This window comes from Pseudophryne corroboree, chromosome 1, assembly GCF_028390025.1.
Source record: "Pseudophryne corroboree isolate aPseCor3 chromosome 1, aPseCor3.hap2, whole genome shotgun sequence".
In the NCBI taxonomy this organism is placed as follows: domain Eukaryota; kingdom Metazoa; phylum Chordata; class Amphibia; order Anura; family Myobatrachidae; genus Pseudophryne; species Pseudophryne corroboree.
The window spans coordinates 1,167,582,826-1,167,599,975 of NC_086444.1; the positions used below are offsets into that span (position 1 = coordinate 1,167,582,826).

Below are 17,150 nucleotides of genomic sequence, written 5' to 3' on the forward strand. Positions count from 1 at the left end.
AACGACAAGTCCCAAGGAGCCACAGGCGGGACATAAGGAGGTTGAATCCGCAACACACCCTGAGTGAACGTATGAACATCAGGTAAAGTCACAATTTTTCTCTGGAACCAAACCGACAAGGCAGAAATATGAACCTTGATGGAGGCCAGACGAAGGCGCAAGTCCAGGCCCTGTTGTAGAAAAGCCAAAAGTTTGGCCGTAGTAAACTTGTAAGTGTCATGATTGTTAGATGCGCACCAAGCAAAGTAAGAATTCCAGACCCTATGGTAAATCCGAGCAGAAGCCGGTTTCCGGGCCTTCAACATGGCTTGAATGACCGCCTCAGAAAAACCTTTGGCCCTCAAGACGGAAGCTTCAAGAGCCACGCCATCAAAGCCAACCGGGCTAAATCCTGATATACACAGGGGCCCTGAACGAGGAGATCTGGGTGATGTGGAAGTAGAAGGAGACGCTTTATCGAGAGACCCTGAAGGTCTGAGAACCAATGCCGTCTGGACCACGCGGAAGCGATCAGAAGTAGGATTCCTCCTTCTTGCTTGAACTTCCTTATTACTCTGAGCAGGAGTGTCACTGGAGGGAACACGTATGGCAGCTGAAAGTTCCATGGAATTGCCAGTGCGTCCACGAATGCTGCTAAAGGATCCCTTGTCCTTGCTCCGAAGACCAGAACCTTGTGATTGTGTCGAGACGCCATCAGGTCCACATCTGGAAGGCCCCACCTGTCCACAAGGAGTTGAAACACTTCTGGATGGAGGCTCCACTCTCCGGCGTGTACTTCCGCTTCCCAGTTTAGGACCCCCGGAATGAATACTGCCGATATGGCTGGCAGATGGCGATCCGCCCACTGAAGAATCCTTGATACTTCCCTCATTGCCATGTGGCTTCGAGTGCCGCCTTGATGATTGATGTATGCCACCGTGGTGACGTTGTCCGACTGTACTTGAACAGGTCTGTTCTGTATTAAATTCTGGGCCAAGTTCAGAGCATTGAACACCGCCCACAGTTCCAGAATGTTTATCGGGAGAAGAGACTCCTCCTTGGTCCACCGACCCTGAAGGGAATGTTGCTTCAACACCGCACCCTAACCTCTCAGACTGGCATCTGTCGTCAGAAGGACCCAGTTGGAGATCCAAAAGGGACGACCCCTGCTCAATCGTTGGTCCTGAAGCCACCAGCTCAGTGACAGACGGACCTCTGGAGACAAAGAGATCATTTGAGACCTGATCCGGTGAGGTAGGCCATCCCACTTGGCAAGAATCAGCGTCTGCAGAGGGCAGGAATGGAATGGAGCGTACTCCACCATGTCGAAAGCTGACACCATGAGACCTAGCACATGCATTGCCGAATATATCGACACTTGTGGACGAGATAGGAAGCATCGAATCCTGTCCTGAAGCTTCAGGACTTTCTCCTGAGACAAGAACAACCGCTGGTTGTGAGTGTCCAACAACGCCCCCAGGTGCACCATGCTCTGAGCAGGGACCAGGGAAGATTTCTTCCAGTTGATGAGCCACCCGTGGGCTTGCAGAAACTGGATAGTCCGATCCAGATGGCGTAGGAGAATTTCTGGGGAATTTGCCAGGATCAACAAGTCGTCCAGGTATGGTAGGATCCTGACCCCTTGACGGCGGAGTACAGCCATGACCTTGGTGAAGACTAGCGGAGCCGTGGTCAAACCAAAAGGTAACGCCCGAAATTGGTAATGGAGGTTGCCAACTGCAAACCTCAGGTACTGCTGATGCGACACTGCAATGGGAATATGCAGGTAAGCATCATGTATGTCCAGGGAGACCATATAATCCCCAGGTTCCAAGGTCAGAACAATAGAGTGAAGAGTTTCCATACGCAACTTGGAGACCCTCACAAATTTATTCAAGGACTTGAGGTTGAGAATGGGCTGGGAGGACCCATTCAGTTTCGGGACTAGGAACAGCGGTGAATAGTACCCCTTGCCTCTCTGAGCCAGAGGCACCTGTACTACCACTCCTGTGTCCAGGAGGGACTGTACACCGAATGAAGAGATTTTGCTTTCACCTTATCCGTAGGGACGTCTGTCAGGGAAAATCAATGAGGGGGACGATTCTAGAAGGATACGGCATAACCTCGAGTGGCGACTTCCCGTACTCAGGCATCGGAAGTGTCCTCAACCATTCCTGGGTATACCCTAGAAGTCGGCCCTCCACCCTGGGATCCCCCAGAGGGAGGCCCGCCCCGTCATGAGGCAGGCTTGTCAGTTTTGGAAGCAGGCTGACGGGCAGCCCAGGCCCTTTTGGGTTTGGAAGTGTGAATCTGTTTCGGGTAAGCCTGACCTTTTGCTTTCCCTGAAGGACGAAAGGAGAGAAATGGAGTACTTTTAGCCTTCAGCACCGAAGGAGCAATACTAGGTAGACATGCTGTTTTAGCAGAGGCTAAGTCAGCCACTATCTTGTTGAGGTCTTCTCCGAAAAGAATGTCTCCCTTAAAAGGGAGTACCTCAAGGGTTTTCTTAGAGTCCAGATCCACAGACCAGGACCGTAACCAGAGAATCCAGCGAGCCAAAATCGACGTAGTAGAAGCCTTGGCCGCCAGAATACCGGCATCAGAAGCCGCCTCCTTAATGTAATGAGAAGCTGTGACAATATAAGACAGACATTATCTAGCAAGATCAGAAGCATTGGAAGACAACTCCGCCGCCAGCTCCAGAGCCCACGCTTCAACAGCCTCTGCAGCCCATGTTGCTGAGGATACCACCAGCCGCGCCACCTGCGAATCCACTGGCGGGGGTTTCCCAATTTTTACTTCGCTCCGCAGCGAGGGTGTAACGAGCCAGCATCTTCTTGTGAGGCGTGAATTTCTTTCCTGGATTTTCCCAGGACTCCTGACGTATGTCAACTAAATGGTCAGAATGAGGTAAAACTTGTTTAACCACTTTCTGACGTTTAAACCTGTCCGTTTTCTTAGGGGCAGCATCAGGCTCCGGGTCATCAGTAATTTGAAGAATGGTCCTGATAGCCTCCAACAAGTCAGGAACATCCACCTGTGAAACAGATTCCCCATCAGAAGCGTCGGGATCAGAATCTGTGGGGTCAGTATAAACGCCATCTTCATCAGACGAGGAGTCTGTTACGTTGGTGGATTGTGAGGAAGTAATGGCCCGCATAGAGGACCCCGTGGTCTTAGGCGGGCGAGGGTTAGACTTCTGAGTAGTCAGTGATTGGTTTAATTGCTGTAACTGAGCGGACAGATGATCTGCACATGGCGGGTTAACCGCGGAGACCAAAAGCGGTTGTACCGGCACAGGAGGTCCCATAGGGGGCGTTAGTCTGGTTACCAGCGTATTCAATAGCGTGGAGAAGGTAGCCCAAGGTGGGTCATTTTGAACCCCCGTTGCTACAGTCCCACTTGGGGGTAAGGATCCCCCAGAACCTGAACCCTCAGCTGCTATGTTTTCCTCAAATGTGTCTGCAGCGTCACCACCACGCAATGTGGGATCAGCTCCAGAACCATTGCCCTTTGTAGCTGACATATCCGAAAGCTCAATACAAGGCAACACAGTACAATATCAGCAGCACAATACCTGACAAGAATCCCGTGCAGTGTATATCAGCACAAACAGGGAATTCAAGAGGTATATGGTGACTAAAAATCACAGAGAAAAATACACACTGAGTATATCCTGTGAACTACCTATATTAAATGATAAACCTGACGCACTTAGCCCCCTCAGGTTATAGAATATAGGGATAGCAATCTGAGTGAGATACACGAAATGGAGGTCACACAGCAGCTATATGCACACACATACTCGCATTGTACAATGCAGAAATTATGACATGCAATAAAACTGCACTGGACTAGCAATAGAGTAGTACTATGTATAGCTATACACTCAATAGATATAACAATGCACAGTAAAGACTGGATGTATATCACAGGGTACTTGTACTATATAACCCTGACTAAATGCACTCTTTCTTAACTAACACTGTCAGCAGACATGTAGAATACTTAAGTGTCCTGTAAAATGCACAGCGCTGACATGCAGGCGGCTTTACAGAGGAGGATTTGCCCAAACAGTCCCAGGATCAGCTCAGCTTGTCCTAATGGCGCCCAAACGCTGACAGGGAGTGAGTGAGGGAGAGAAAGAGAGATGCAGCTCCAGGGCGGGAACATTTACTCTAAGTGGCGCCCTGGGGCAGGAGGAGGGGCTACAGGTCAAAGCCTTCTCTCCCTGCTGGACTTCACCACCGGGTACTGTGGGCTTATGTAAACGGTTTATGAGAGAAAACCGACCCGTGCCCTTGCCCTGGTGGTCTAGTGGGGTCCCTTTACTACCACAGTGTCCACGCCAGCGCGCGCGGGATCGCGATTTACAGCGGGTTCCGCCAGGGGGACTCACTCACCTCCTGCCTGAGTGCGGCCACGCGATCCAAAACAGCGGTCGTGTGTGTGACTAACTGGAAGAAACCCGGAGCCTCCGCTGTAGGTACCCGGCAACCAGGGCGCGGGAGTGTACAGCGCCGCTAGGGGAGGTGATGGAGCTGCAGCAGGAGATGTCTGACTGACATCTAACACAGACAGTGCCACTGCTGCAGCCCTTGAAGTCTTCATTTTTCTTTTAAAACCTTCTCAGGGCTGCTGGAGCAGCCCCCTTGTTGTATGCCTGCTTACTGCATGTCACCAACTAGAAAAACTGAGCTCCTGTGCACGGAGGCGGGGTTATAGAGGAGGCGGCGCAATGCATTCTGGGAAGAATGTCAAAGCTTTGAGCCTGTTGGTGCCTCGGATCAAGATCCTACTCTACACCCCAATGTCATACCCTGTGGAGCACAGAAATGTAAATGCAATGTACCAGTTACTCTATACATTATTCACCGGACAAACAATCTTCAGTGCGTGGCTTTGCACCATTGGGGAAGGCCACATAAAACCCACATGCTCACCTGTTTCTTGCTGAGGTTCCGATGAGTTGTGATCCGATGCAGCATGCTCCGATGAGACATCCTCCGCTTCTGACACCGATTGCTCCCCGGACACCTGCTTCAGCTTCTTGGCGTGGATCTTCCCCACGTAATGCGATTGGGCGACAACCGGAGAGCTGAACACCATGTTGCAGAGGCTACAGAACTTGTTCTTGTCACGCGCTATGCGTCGCTCCACCTGAAACCGGACACCAGAGTTACACAGCACTGGGCAAGGTGAAGAGACGAGGGCATATTTATCAACATACCCATACATGCCATATCTGGCACTGACTCCATGTCGATTTATAACCACCACTATGGAGATGGGGGATATTTGCAAACCGCACAAGCCCATCAGCCCCTTCTCTAAACCATGTAAATGAGATTTGATGGATGCCGTATTCTGCTAATGGTGTAAATATATGAATTCAGGAGTACAGGAATACTACTCCCCTATGCGGGGTGAGCGAGGGTCCTATGTTACAGGACTAAGGTCGGTCTCCTTCTAGGAGAGAGAAGTCCTTAACAAGGCATTACTTATAGAACCATGCTGAAATGGGGAATAACAGGAAGTAGCTACTTATTGCAGTTGCTTCTAAACACACAACCATCGGAGTCTTTGGTGTCTCAAGGATCCCCCCCGGTTTCAACAGAAAAAAACCTTGTAATTAAAAGTGAAAAATAAAAAATGTTCCGCCCCTGAAACTACCTCATCACCTATACAATTGTAAAATGCAACAGAATATGCTGCACTATATAAGAAACTGTACATGAATAAATAAAACATACACATATAGGACTAGATCCCATACTTCTGAGCTCACGTCCAGATATAATTGTACAGAGGATAGAGCATAATTTTGCGTGCACCCCCAGTAACATCACAAGAGGTCTGCGCTTAATGAAATGTCCCCGGGGTATTGGAAACATCTATACTCGGGGCACCGAGACAGGTCAGCGGTCACCCTCTGGGGCTGCTGTAAGGCTGTAACACAGTGCAGAGTTCTGACACAGTAACTTACTGTTCTCTAAGTAATTAGTGGCCAACCTGCATTATTCTGTCTACATAAGACTGATAAGAGAGACACCTGGTACGGATTACAGGACATTAATGTTCGTTAGGCCAAATAACTAAATCATATGTATAATAAGTGACAACGCCTAAAGGAAGACTTACACGATCCACTTGCTTTTTTTTAAACGCCATCTCATCCAGCTCTTGTTTAAGGAAATACAGGCGGACTTTCTGCGCATGTTTCTTGCCCTGCGAGAAGCAATACAACACAGGGATATGAGATTACAGGCCTGCCTCTAATTACTATTATTATCCTTTATTATATGGCGCCACAAGGGTTACGCAGCGCCCAATTCCAGAGTACATAAACAAATAAGCAAAACAAGAAAACAGTGATTTACAGTTCAAGACAATATAGGACTAGTGCAGGGTAAATAAACATTTCTGCATCAGCAGACAGCACTGACATCAGTATCAGCGTGGCAGAAAACCGAGGGATTTGGTGCAGTCCTAGGGAGTATTGAAAAGAAGATAGGTTAAGTAAGAGATGGAAAAGCATGAGGGGAGAGGGCCCTGCTTGTGAAAGCTTACATCCTCAAGGGGAGGGGCACACAGACAGGGGTGACACAGGTGGATGGCCAAGTCTGAGCCTATCATTGGAACGTTGCTATTACTGTAATCTTTCACACGTTTTTACAAGTTTCATATGCGGATGCTCCAGAGTCTGACTAAACCGGAGCATAGTATAAAACTCAAGAAAGACTAGGCAGAAAGAATCCCCTATTGTGATTACACAGCAGTCACAGACAGGACCATACTGGGAAACAGAGACATAACAATGCAGTGGTTATGGTAACGTCTGCTAGTGACGCAGTAGCCTAAGAACTGTCCCTGAATCACATCTCACACTGAGCAGGCTGTCCCGCTATATCCACCAACATGTGTTTCTTGCAATATACAAATAAAATCTGGAAAATCCCACACACAAGAAATGGGGGTTGATGTACTAAGCAATGAAAAGAGAGTTCTCCAGTGGAGTAGTTGCCCATGGCAACCCATAAGCAGAATGGGTTTGTTGGGTTGACCCTATTTAGGTCGACATTCATTAGGTCGACACACAGAAAAGATAGATATGGTCGGCATGTCGACATGGGAAAAGGTCGACATGGTTTTTTAAATAGTTTTTTTTTGCGTTGTTTTCTTCGTAAAGTGACGGGGAACCCCAATCAGTGAAAAACCCATGTCGACCTTTCCGTGTTGACTTTTGCCATGTCGATCTTCTGCAGGTGTCGACCTAACACGTCAACCAATTGAGTGTCAACCTAAGGACCGTATACCCCCATAAGCTCCACCTGCAATTTTATAGAATGTGCTTGATAATAGTCATGGCCAACTTCTCCACACTTATCATTGCTTGATACATCAACCCCTTGGTCACAAAAACAGGCAGACTATAAAATATAGTGTATATAGTGCAAAATATTATGAATTGCACTGACATCTAGCCGACACCTATTGTTCTTCTGTCATAAGAGACAGGTAAAGCCAATACCACGAATGTAGTCATGGGCACAGATCACTACAAAATGCAATCATCCTTTTTCTCCGCCTTTGGCCAATAATACCATGATCCAGCGGTTACCACAGAGGCTCCAATAGTCGGCACCGTAGTCCTCAAAGTTACTAAGACGGGCCTCTCACAAACACACAGCTGAGTTGTTGATGCCCAGTGATGGGCAGGTGGAGCCTCCCTGGGGACCCACTGGATCAGGGTGACGCCCTATCTAGAAGAGTCACAGCTGCATGCAAAAGTGTTTGCTATAGGTGTCATACCTCATAATGTGCATTTTTGTGGGATTCAAACTGCAAGACGGCCCCACACACCCGGCAGAAGGTGTCCGTAAAGAGCTCCTTTTTGGTTTTCTCATCCAGTACAACTTCTGCGGAGCAAGAATAGAATATAATCAGCAAGTGAACCAACATATATGAAGCAATGATACAACTATACTAATACCTCTCTCTGACCAGTTCAGTGAGGCGGGGAGCGATTCCTAGTCCTTAGGAGTACACAAGGTTCAGAGATAAATGTTTCCAAACCAGTTTTACATAATCTGGTGACAATACCTGGCACCAGGATTCTTCCTACAGCTTCAATATTCTTTGCAGACATGGACCAAATTTGCAGTGCGGCATAAAACCTTACACCTATTCCTGCGAGAAATAACGAGACGTAAGAACTTACCTTTGTTAAATCTTTTTCTGCGAGATACACTGGGCTCCACAAGGAATAGACATAGGGGTGTAGAGTAGGATCTTGATCCGAGGCACCAACAGGCTCAAAGCTTTGACTGTTCCCAGAATGCACAGCGCCGCCTCCTCTATAACACCACCTCCCTGCACAGGAGCTCAGTTTTTAGTTAACCAGCCCAATGCAGTAGCAGGAAAAGAGACGACAACGGTTAGTAGCCACATACACCACACTCTCATGACAGGAGAAGTGTCAGCGGCTAATGCCATACCAACCCAAAGAAGCTAAGTGCGTCAGGGTGGACGCCTTGTGGAGCCCAGTGTACCTCGCAGAAAGAGATTTAACAAAGGTAAGTTCTTACCATAAATCTCGTTTTCTGTTGCGGGGTACACTGGGCTCCACAAGGAATAGACATAGGGGATGTCCTAAAGCAGTTCCTTATGGGAGGGGACGCACTGTAGCGGGCACAAGAACCCGGCGTCCAAAGGAAGCATCCTGGGAAGCGGCAGTATCAAAGGCATAGAACCTTATGAACGTGTTCACGGAGGACCACGTAGCTGCCTTGCACAATTGATCAAGGGTTGCACCCCGTTGGGCCGCCCAAGAAGGTCCAACAGACCGAGTAGAATGGGCCGTAATGTGAGCAGGAGCTGATAGACCAGCCCTCACATAAGCATGTGCAATCACCATTCTAATCCATCTGGCCAAAGTTTGCTTGTGAGCAGGCCAGCCCCGTTTGTGAAATCCAAACAGAAGAAAGAGAGAATCAGATTTCCTAATAGAAGCAGTTCTCTTCACATAGAAACGGAGAGCCCGTACCACATCCAAAGACCGCTCTTTGGGAGACAGATCAGGAGAAACAAGTGCCGGAACTACAATCTCCTGGTTAAGATGGAACGAAGAAACCACCTTAGGTAAATAGCCGGGACGAGTCCTAAGAACTGCCCGGTCACGGTGAAATATCAGATATGGGGAACAACAGGACAAGGCACCCAAATCCGACACTCTTCTAGCTGAAGCAATAGCCAGCAGAAACACCACCTTAAGGGAAAGCCACTTAAGGTCAGCTGAACCAAGAGGTTCAAATGGAGACTCTTGTAACGACTCCAAAACCACCGACAAGTCCCAAGGAGCCATAGGCGGGACATAGGGAGGTTGGATACGCAACACGCCCTGAGTAAAGGTATGCACATCAGGTAAGGTCGCAATTTTTCTCTGAAACCACACCGACAAGGCAGATATTTGAACCTTGAGGGAGGCCAGACGCAGGCCTAAGTCCAGGCCCTGCTGAAGAAAAGCCAACAACTTGGCTATACTAAACTTGGAAGCGTCATAATTGTTATATGCGCACCAAACAAAGTAAGAATGCCAGACCCTATAGTAAATCCGAGCCGAAGCCGGTTTCCGGGCCTGCAACATAGTTTGAATGACCGCCTCAGTAAACCATTTTGCCCTTAAGACGGAAGCTTCAAGAGCCACGCCGTCAAAGACAGCCGGGCTAGGTCCTGGTAGACACAGGGGCCCTGGTAGACACAGGGGCCCTGAACGAGGAGGTCTGGGCATTGTGGAAGTAGAATTGGACGCTCTGATGATAGGCCTTGCAGGTCTGAGAACCAGTGCCGTCTGGGCCATGCTGGAGCTATGAGAAGCAGAATTCCTTTTTCTTGCTTGAACTTACGAATTACCCTGGGCAGGAGTGACACCGGAGGGAACACGTACGGTAGCCGAAACCTCCACGGTACCGCCAGCGCATCCACGAATGCTGCTTGAGGATCCCTTGTCTTTGCTCCCTTGTCGAGACGCCATCAGATCTACGTCTGGAAGGCCCCACTTTTCCACTAGGAGTTGAAACACTTCTGGATGGAGGACCCACTCGCCGGCATGTACGTCCTGACGACTGAGAAAGTTCGCTTCCCAATTCAGGACTCCCGGAATGAATATTGCCGATATGGCGTTCTGCCCAATGTAGAATCCGTGAGACTTCCTTCATTGCCAAACGGCTTCGAGTGCGCCTTGATGATTTATGTAAGCCACTGTAGTGGCGTTGTCCGACTGCACTTGAACAGGACGGTTCTGAATTAAATGCTGGGCTAGGTTCAATGCATTGAAGACCGCCCGCAATTCCAAAATGTTGATCGAGAGGAGGGACTCCTCCTTGGTCCACCGACCCTGAAGGGAGTGTTGCCTCAGCACCGCGCCCCAACCTCTTAGACTGGCATCTGTCGTCAACAGGACCCAGTTGGATATCCAGAAGTGACGGCCCCTGCACAACTGTTGGTCCCGGAGCCACCAGAGCAGCGACAGACGGACCTCCGGAGTCAATGAGATAATTTGAGACCTGATGCGGTGAGGCAGGCCATCCCACTTGGCTAGAATCAGCCTCCAGAGGGGACGAGAATGGAATTGAGCATACTCCACCATGTCGAATGCTGATACCATGAGGCCCAGCACCTGCATCGCCGAATGTATCGACACTTGCGGACGAGAAAGGAAGCAACGAATCCTGTCCTGAAGCTTCAGGACTTTCTCCTGGCACAAGAACAACCTCTGGTTGTGAGTGTCCAATAGCGCTCCCAGATGCACCATGCTCTGAGCAGGGATCAGGGAGGATTTCTTCAAGTTGATGAGCCACCCGTGGGCTTGTAGAAACCGGACCGTCACATCTAGATGACGCAGGAGAAGTTCTGGGGAATTTGCCAGGATTAACAAGTCGTCCAAACACGGCAGTATCCTGACCCCTTGACAGCGGAGTACCACCGTCATCACCGCCATAACTTTTGTGAAGATTTGCGGAGCTGTTGTTAAACCAAAAGGTAACGCCCGAAACTGGTAATGGCGGTTGCCAATCGCAAACCTCAGGTATTGCTGATGTGACACTGCTATAGGAATATGCAGGTAAGCATCCTGTATGTCCAGGGAGACCATATAGTCCCCAGGTTCCAAGGCCAGAACTATAGAGCGAAAAGTTTCCATACGAACTTGGAAACCTTCACAAACCTGTTCAATGCCTTGAGGTTGAGAATGGGCCGGGAGGACCCATTCGCTTTCGGGACTAGAAACAGCGGAGAATAGTACCCCCGGCCCCTCTGCGCAAGAGGCACCTGTACTACGACTCCTGTATCCAGGAGGGTCTGTACCACCGAATGCAGAGTGTTTGCCTTTGTCTGGTCCAACGGGACGTCTGTCTGGCAAAATCGATGAGGGGGGCGGTTTTTGAAGGCTATGGCGTAACCTCGAGTGACGACTTCCCGTACCCAGGCATCTGAAGTGGTCTTCAACCATTCCTGGGTATACCCTAGAAGCCGGCCCCCCACCCTGGGATCCCCCAGGGGGAGGCCCGCCCCGTCATGCGGCAGGCTTATCGGTCTTGGCAAAAAAGAGGAAACGGCTGTGCTTGGGGTATTGCAGATGGGTAAAGAATATGTATGGAGAGTTGACAAGAATAATCAATATAAAAATGGTTTATTGTTATATTCAATGTATCAACAATAAAAATATACACTGTATAAAAAAAAATGTCTATACTAAGAACACCGTTATATAGGCACACAGTATTAAGAATATAATGTTCACCTAATTCAAAATATAATAATGATACTGTTTAAGATTGTAGCAGCAATTGTAACTGAATAGTTGCAGTTTATCTCTCCAAGGATTGTTCACTCAAATTGCTGAGAAGATTAAACTTTTTTGTATGTAAATACAGCACCCACTTCTCCAATACTGTTGAAGGATAAGAGCCCAGCAGTCGGATATATAATGGATAATGTATGATATTACCTCTCCTGGGGGTTGATGTCACCGAGCGTCCTCGGTGAAGTCCTGTATAGGGCCCACAGTATGATGAATAGAGGAATTTAATATGGAATTAATTATCCAAGGCTTGTTCCTTGTTATATGGGTCCGGATAGAAATGCAAGGTAATTACCTGTATATTCCCTAGGGCTGGTGAAAATCCTTGTATTGCCCTATATGCAGGGAATTGTGCAGATCCAGGACAACATAATGGAATAGCCGCTGTAACCGCTACTTGCGGGTGGTATGCTGGGCTGCGGCGCGGGCCGGAGCCGTCAGTGCAGTGGTGCTGGGGATCGGAGCGCTGCCCGTAGCAAGAAGTAGCCGCCGGGTTGTATAAGCTGGCGCCGTGTGGTGACCACGGTAAGGCTGCCGTGTGAGTGAAAGAGTCCTCCGCTGCAGTAAACGAGGGATCCCTGGAGATGACAGTGCCGTTTGAATTGATGATCAAAATGAAGAGGGAGGAGCCTAACGCGTTTCGTCACGATTAACGTGACTTTTTCAAAGGAATACCTCCTCCACTGTGTTTGCCCTATATATAGGGCAAACACGGTATATATAGGGCAAACACGGTGGTGGAGGTATTCCTTTGAAAAAGTCACGTTAATCCTGACGAAACGCGTTAGGCTCCTCCCTCTTCGTTTTGATCATCAATTCAAACGGCACCGTCATCTCCAGGGATCCCTCGTTTACTGCAGCGGAGGACTCTTTCACTCACACGGCAGCCTTACCGTGGTCACCATACGGCGCCAGCTTATACAACCCGGCGGCTACTTCTGGCTACGGGCAGCGCTCCGATCCCCAGCACCACTGCACTGACGGCTCCGGCCCGCGCCGCAGCCCAGCATACCACCCGCAAGTAGCGGTTACAGCGGCTATTCCATTATGTTGTCCTGGATCTGCACAATTCCCTGCATATAGGACAATACAAGGATTTTCACCAGCCCTAGGGAATATACAGGTAATTACCCTGCATTTCTATCCGGACCCATATAACAAGGAACAAGCCTGGGATAATGAATTCCATATTAAATTCCTCTATTCATCATACTGTGGGCCCTATACAGGACTTCACCGAGGACGCTCGGTGACATCAACCCCCAGGAGAGGTAATATCATACATTATCCATTATATATCCGACTGCTGGGCTCTTATCCTTCTACAGTATTGGAGAAGTGGGTGCTGTATTTACATACAAAAAAGTTTCATCTTCTCAGCCATTTGAGTGAACAATCCTTGGAGAGAAACTGCAACTATTCAGTTACAATTGCTGCTACAATCTTAAACAGTATCATTATTATATTTTGAATTAGGTGAACATTATATTCTTAATACTGTGTGCCTATATAACGGTGTTCTTAGTATAGACATTTTTTTAAATTTTTTATACAGTGTATATTTTTATTGTTGATACATTGAATATAACAATAAACCATTTTTATATTGATTATTCTTGTCAACTCTCCATACATATTCTTTACCCATCTGCAATACCCCAAGCACAGCCGTTTCCTCTTTTTTTCACATTTGCTCCTTAAAGGCACATGCACAGTGCCTTTTCCGTCAGCGCTCAGGTGTTATTGCACATTGGTTATTTAACTACTTAGGCGCTTTTAGCAGTTTTTCAGTAGTTCAGTTATCGGTCTTGGCAGCTGACTGACGGGCCGCCCAGGCTCTTTTGGGCTTCGGCTTACCAGGTTTGGAAGTGCGGGCCTGCTTGTTGTACGCCTGACCTTTTGTTTTACCTGAAGGACGAAAGGGGCGAAAGGAAGTACCTTTAGCCTTCGACACAGAAGGAGCGGTACTTGGCAGACAGGCAGTTTTGGCAGTAGCCAAGTCAGCCACTATCTTATTTAAGTCCTCCCTAAACAGAATATCTCCCTTGAAAGGGAGTACCTCCAGTGTTTTTCTAGAGTCCAGATCCACAGACCAGGATCTCAGCCACAATATCCGGCGAGCCAGGACTGACGTAGTAGAGGCCTTGGCTGCTTGGATACCGGCATCAGAAGTCGCCTCTTTAATATAACGAGAAGCTGTGACAATATATGACCAGCATTGTCTAGCATGGTCAGAGGAGATTTCAGCTTCTAACTCCAAGGCCCATGCTTCAATAGCCTCTGCAGCCCATGTAGCTGCAAAAGTGGGCCTTTGTGCAGCACCCGTGAAGGTGTAAATCGCTTTAAGACAACCCTCCACACGTTTATCCGTAGGCTCTTTTAGAGACGTGACGGTAGTGACAGGTAGAGCTGAGGAAACCACCATCCTAGCCACATGTGAGTCCACTGGAGGAGGCGTTTCCCAATTCTTAGACAGCTCTGGCGCGAGGGGATAGTGAGCCAGCATCTTCTTTTGAGGCACAAACTTCGTACCCCGGTTTTCCCAGGGTTTCTGACGTATATCCACTAGGTGGTCAGAGTGAGGTAAAAATAAGAATTTACTTACCGATAATTCTATTTCTCGGAGTCCGTAGTGGATGCTGGGGTTCCTGAAAGGACCATGGGGAATAGCGGCTCCGCAGGAGACAGGGCACAAAAAAGTAAAGCTTTTACCAGATCAGGTGGTGTGCACTGGCTCCTCCCCCTATGACCCTCCTCCAGACTCCAGTTAGGTACTGTGCCCGGACGAGCGTACACAATAAGGGAGGCAATTTGAATCCCGGGTAAGACTCATACCAGCCACACCAATCACACCGTACAACTTGTGATCTAAACCCAGTTAACAGTATGATAACAGAAAGAGCCTCTTAAAGATGGCTCCTTAACAATATAACCCGAATTTGTTAACAATAACTATGTACATTATTGCAGATAATCCGCACTTGGGATGGGCGCCCAGCATCCACTACGGACTCCGAGAAATAGAATTATCGGTAAGTAAATTCTTATTTTCTCTATCGTCCTAAGTGGATGCTGGGGTTCCTGAAAGGACCATGGGGATTATACCAAAGCTCCCAAACGGGCGGGAGAGTGCGGATGACTCTGCAGCACCGAATGAGAGAATTCCAAGTCCTCTTTTGCCAGGGTATCAAATTTGTAGAATTTTACAAACGTGTTTTCCCCCGACCACGTAGCTGCTCGGCAGAATTGTAATGCCGAGACCCCTCGGGCAGCCGCCCAAGATGAGCCCACCTTCCTTGTGGAATGGGCCTTAACAGATTTAGGCTGTGGCAGGCCTGCCACAGAATGAGCAAGTTGAATTGTGTTACAAATCCAACGAGCAATCGTCTGCTTAGAAGCAAGGGCACCCAACTTGTTGGGTGCATATAGTATCAACAGCGAGTCAGATTTTCTGACTTCAGCCGTCCTTGAAATGTATATTTTTAAGGCTCTGACAACGTCCAACAACTTGGAGTCCTCCAAGTCGCCAGTGGCCGCAGGCACCACAATAGGTTGGTTCAGGTGAAACGCTGATACCACCTTAGGGAGAAAATGCGGACGAGTCCTCAGTTCTGCCCTATCCGAATGGAAGATTAGATAAGGGCTTTTATAAGATAAAGCCGCCAATTTAGATACTCTCCTGGCGGAAGCCAGGGCCAGTAACATAGTCACTTTCCATGTGAGATATTTAAAATCCACCTTTTTCAATGGTTCAAACCAATGGGATTTGAGGAAATCTAAAACTACATTTAGATCCCACGGTGCCACCGGAGGCACCACAGGAGGCTGTATATGCAGTACTCCTTTAACAAAAGTCTGTACCTCAGGAACTGAGGCCAATTCTTTTTGGAAGAATATTGACAGGGCCGAAATTTGAACCTTAATAGATCTCAATTTGAGACCCATAGACAATCCTGATTGTAGGAAATGTAGGAAACGACCCAGTTGAAATTCCTCCGTCGGAACACTCCGATCCTCGCACCACGCGACATATTTTCGCCAAATGCGGTGATAATGTTTCGCGGTGACTTCCTTCCTTGCCTTAATCAAGGTAGGAATGACTTCTTCTGGAATGCCTTTCCCTTTTAGGATCTGGCGTTCAACCGCCATGCCGTCAAACGCAGCCGCGGTAAGTCTTGAAAAAGACAGGGACCCTGTTGTAGCAGGTCCCTTCTCAGAAGTAGAGGGCACGGGTCGTCCGTGACCAACTCTTGAAGTTCCGGGTACCAAGTCCTTCTTGGCCAATCCGGAGCCACTAGTATTGTTCTTACTCCTCCTCACCGTATAATCTTCAATACCTTTGGTATGAGAGGCAGAGGAGGAAACACATATACTGATTTGTACACCCAAGGTGTTACCAGTGCGTCCACAGCTATTGCCTGTGGATCTCTTGACCTGGCGCAATACTTGTCCAGTTTCTTGTTGAGGCGAGACGCCATCATGTCTACCATTGGTCTTTCCCAACAGTTTATTAGCATGTGGAAGACTTCTGGATGAAGACCCCCCTCTCCCGGGTGAATATCGTGTCTGCTGAGGAAGTCTGCTTCCCAGTTGTCCACGCCCGGGAAGAACACTGCTGACAGTGCTATTACGTGATTCTCCGCCCAGCGAAGAATCTTGGCAGCTTCTGCCATTGCACTCCTGCTTCTTGTGCCGCCCTGTCTGTTTACATGGGCGACCGCCGTGATGTTGTCCGACTGAATCAACACCGGTTTTCCTTGCAGGAGTGGTTCCGCCTGGCTTAGAGCATTTTAGATTGCTCTTAGTACCAGAATGTTTATGTGAAGAGACTTTTCCAGGTTCGTCCATACCCCCTGGAAGTTTCTTCCTTGTGTGACTGCTCCCCAACCTCTCAGGCTGGCGTCCGTGGTCACCAGGATCAAATCCTGTATGCCGAATCTGCGGCCCTCCAATAGATGAGCCTTTTGCAACCACCACAGAAGATATACCCTTGTCCTTGGCGACAGGGTTATTCGCAGGTGCATCTGAGGATGCGACCCTGACCATTTGTCCAACAGATCCCTTTGGAAAATTCTTGCATGGAATCTGCCGAATGGAATTGCTTCGTAAAAAGCCACCATTTTTCCCAGGACTCTTGTGCATTGATGTACAGACACCTTTCCTGGTTTTAGGAGGTTCCTGACAGGTCGGATAACTCCTTGGCTTTTTCCTCGGGAAGAAAAACCTTTTTCTGAACCGTGTCCAGAATCATCCCTAGGAACAGCAGACGTATCGTCGGAAAACAGCTGCGATTCTTGGAATATTTAGAATC

The 17,150-nt window shown here is 48.4% G+C and overlaps 1 protein-coding gene across 2 annotated transcripts in view; it reads right to left on the reverse strand.

Moving 5' to 3' along the window:
• LOC134929416 (zinc finger matrin-type protein 1-like) overlaps positions 1-17,150 on the reverse strand; it is a 174,761-nt gene that overhangs the window by 94,549 nt on the left and 63,062 nt on the right. The window contains exons 1-4 of one of the 2 annotated variants that reach the window (XM_063925058.1): positions 8,083-8,143; positions 7,792-7,898; positions 6,121-6,207; positions 4,923-5,139 (exon numbers count right to left, since the gene is read on the reverse strand). In XM_063925058.1, coding sequence (XP_063781128.1) covers positions 4,923-5,139; positions 6,121-6,207; positions 7,792-7,898; positions 8,083-8,128 — 457 coding nt within the window. In that variant the 5' untranslated portion in view covers positions 8,129-8,143. Of the gene's footprint in view, positions 1-4,922; positions 5,140-6,120; positions 6,208-7,791; positions 7,899-8,082; positions 8,144-17,150 lie in introns of those variants that run through there. The other variant, XM_063925055.1, reaches the window with a different exon arrangement.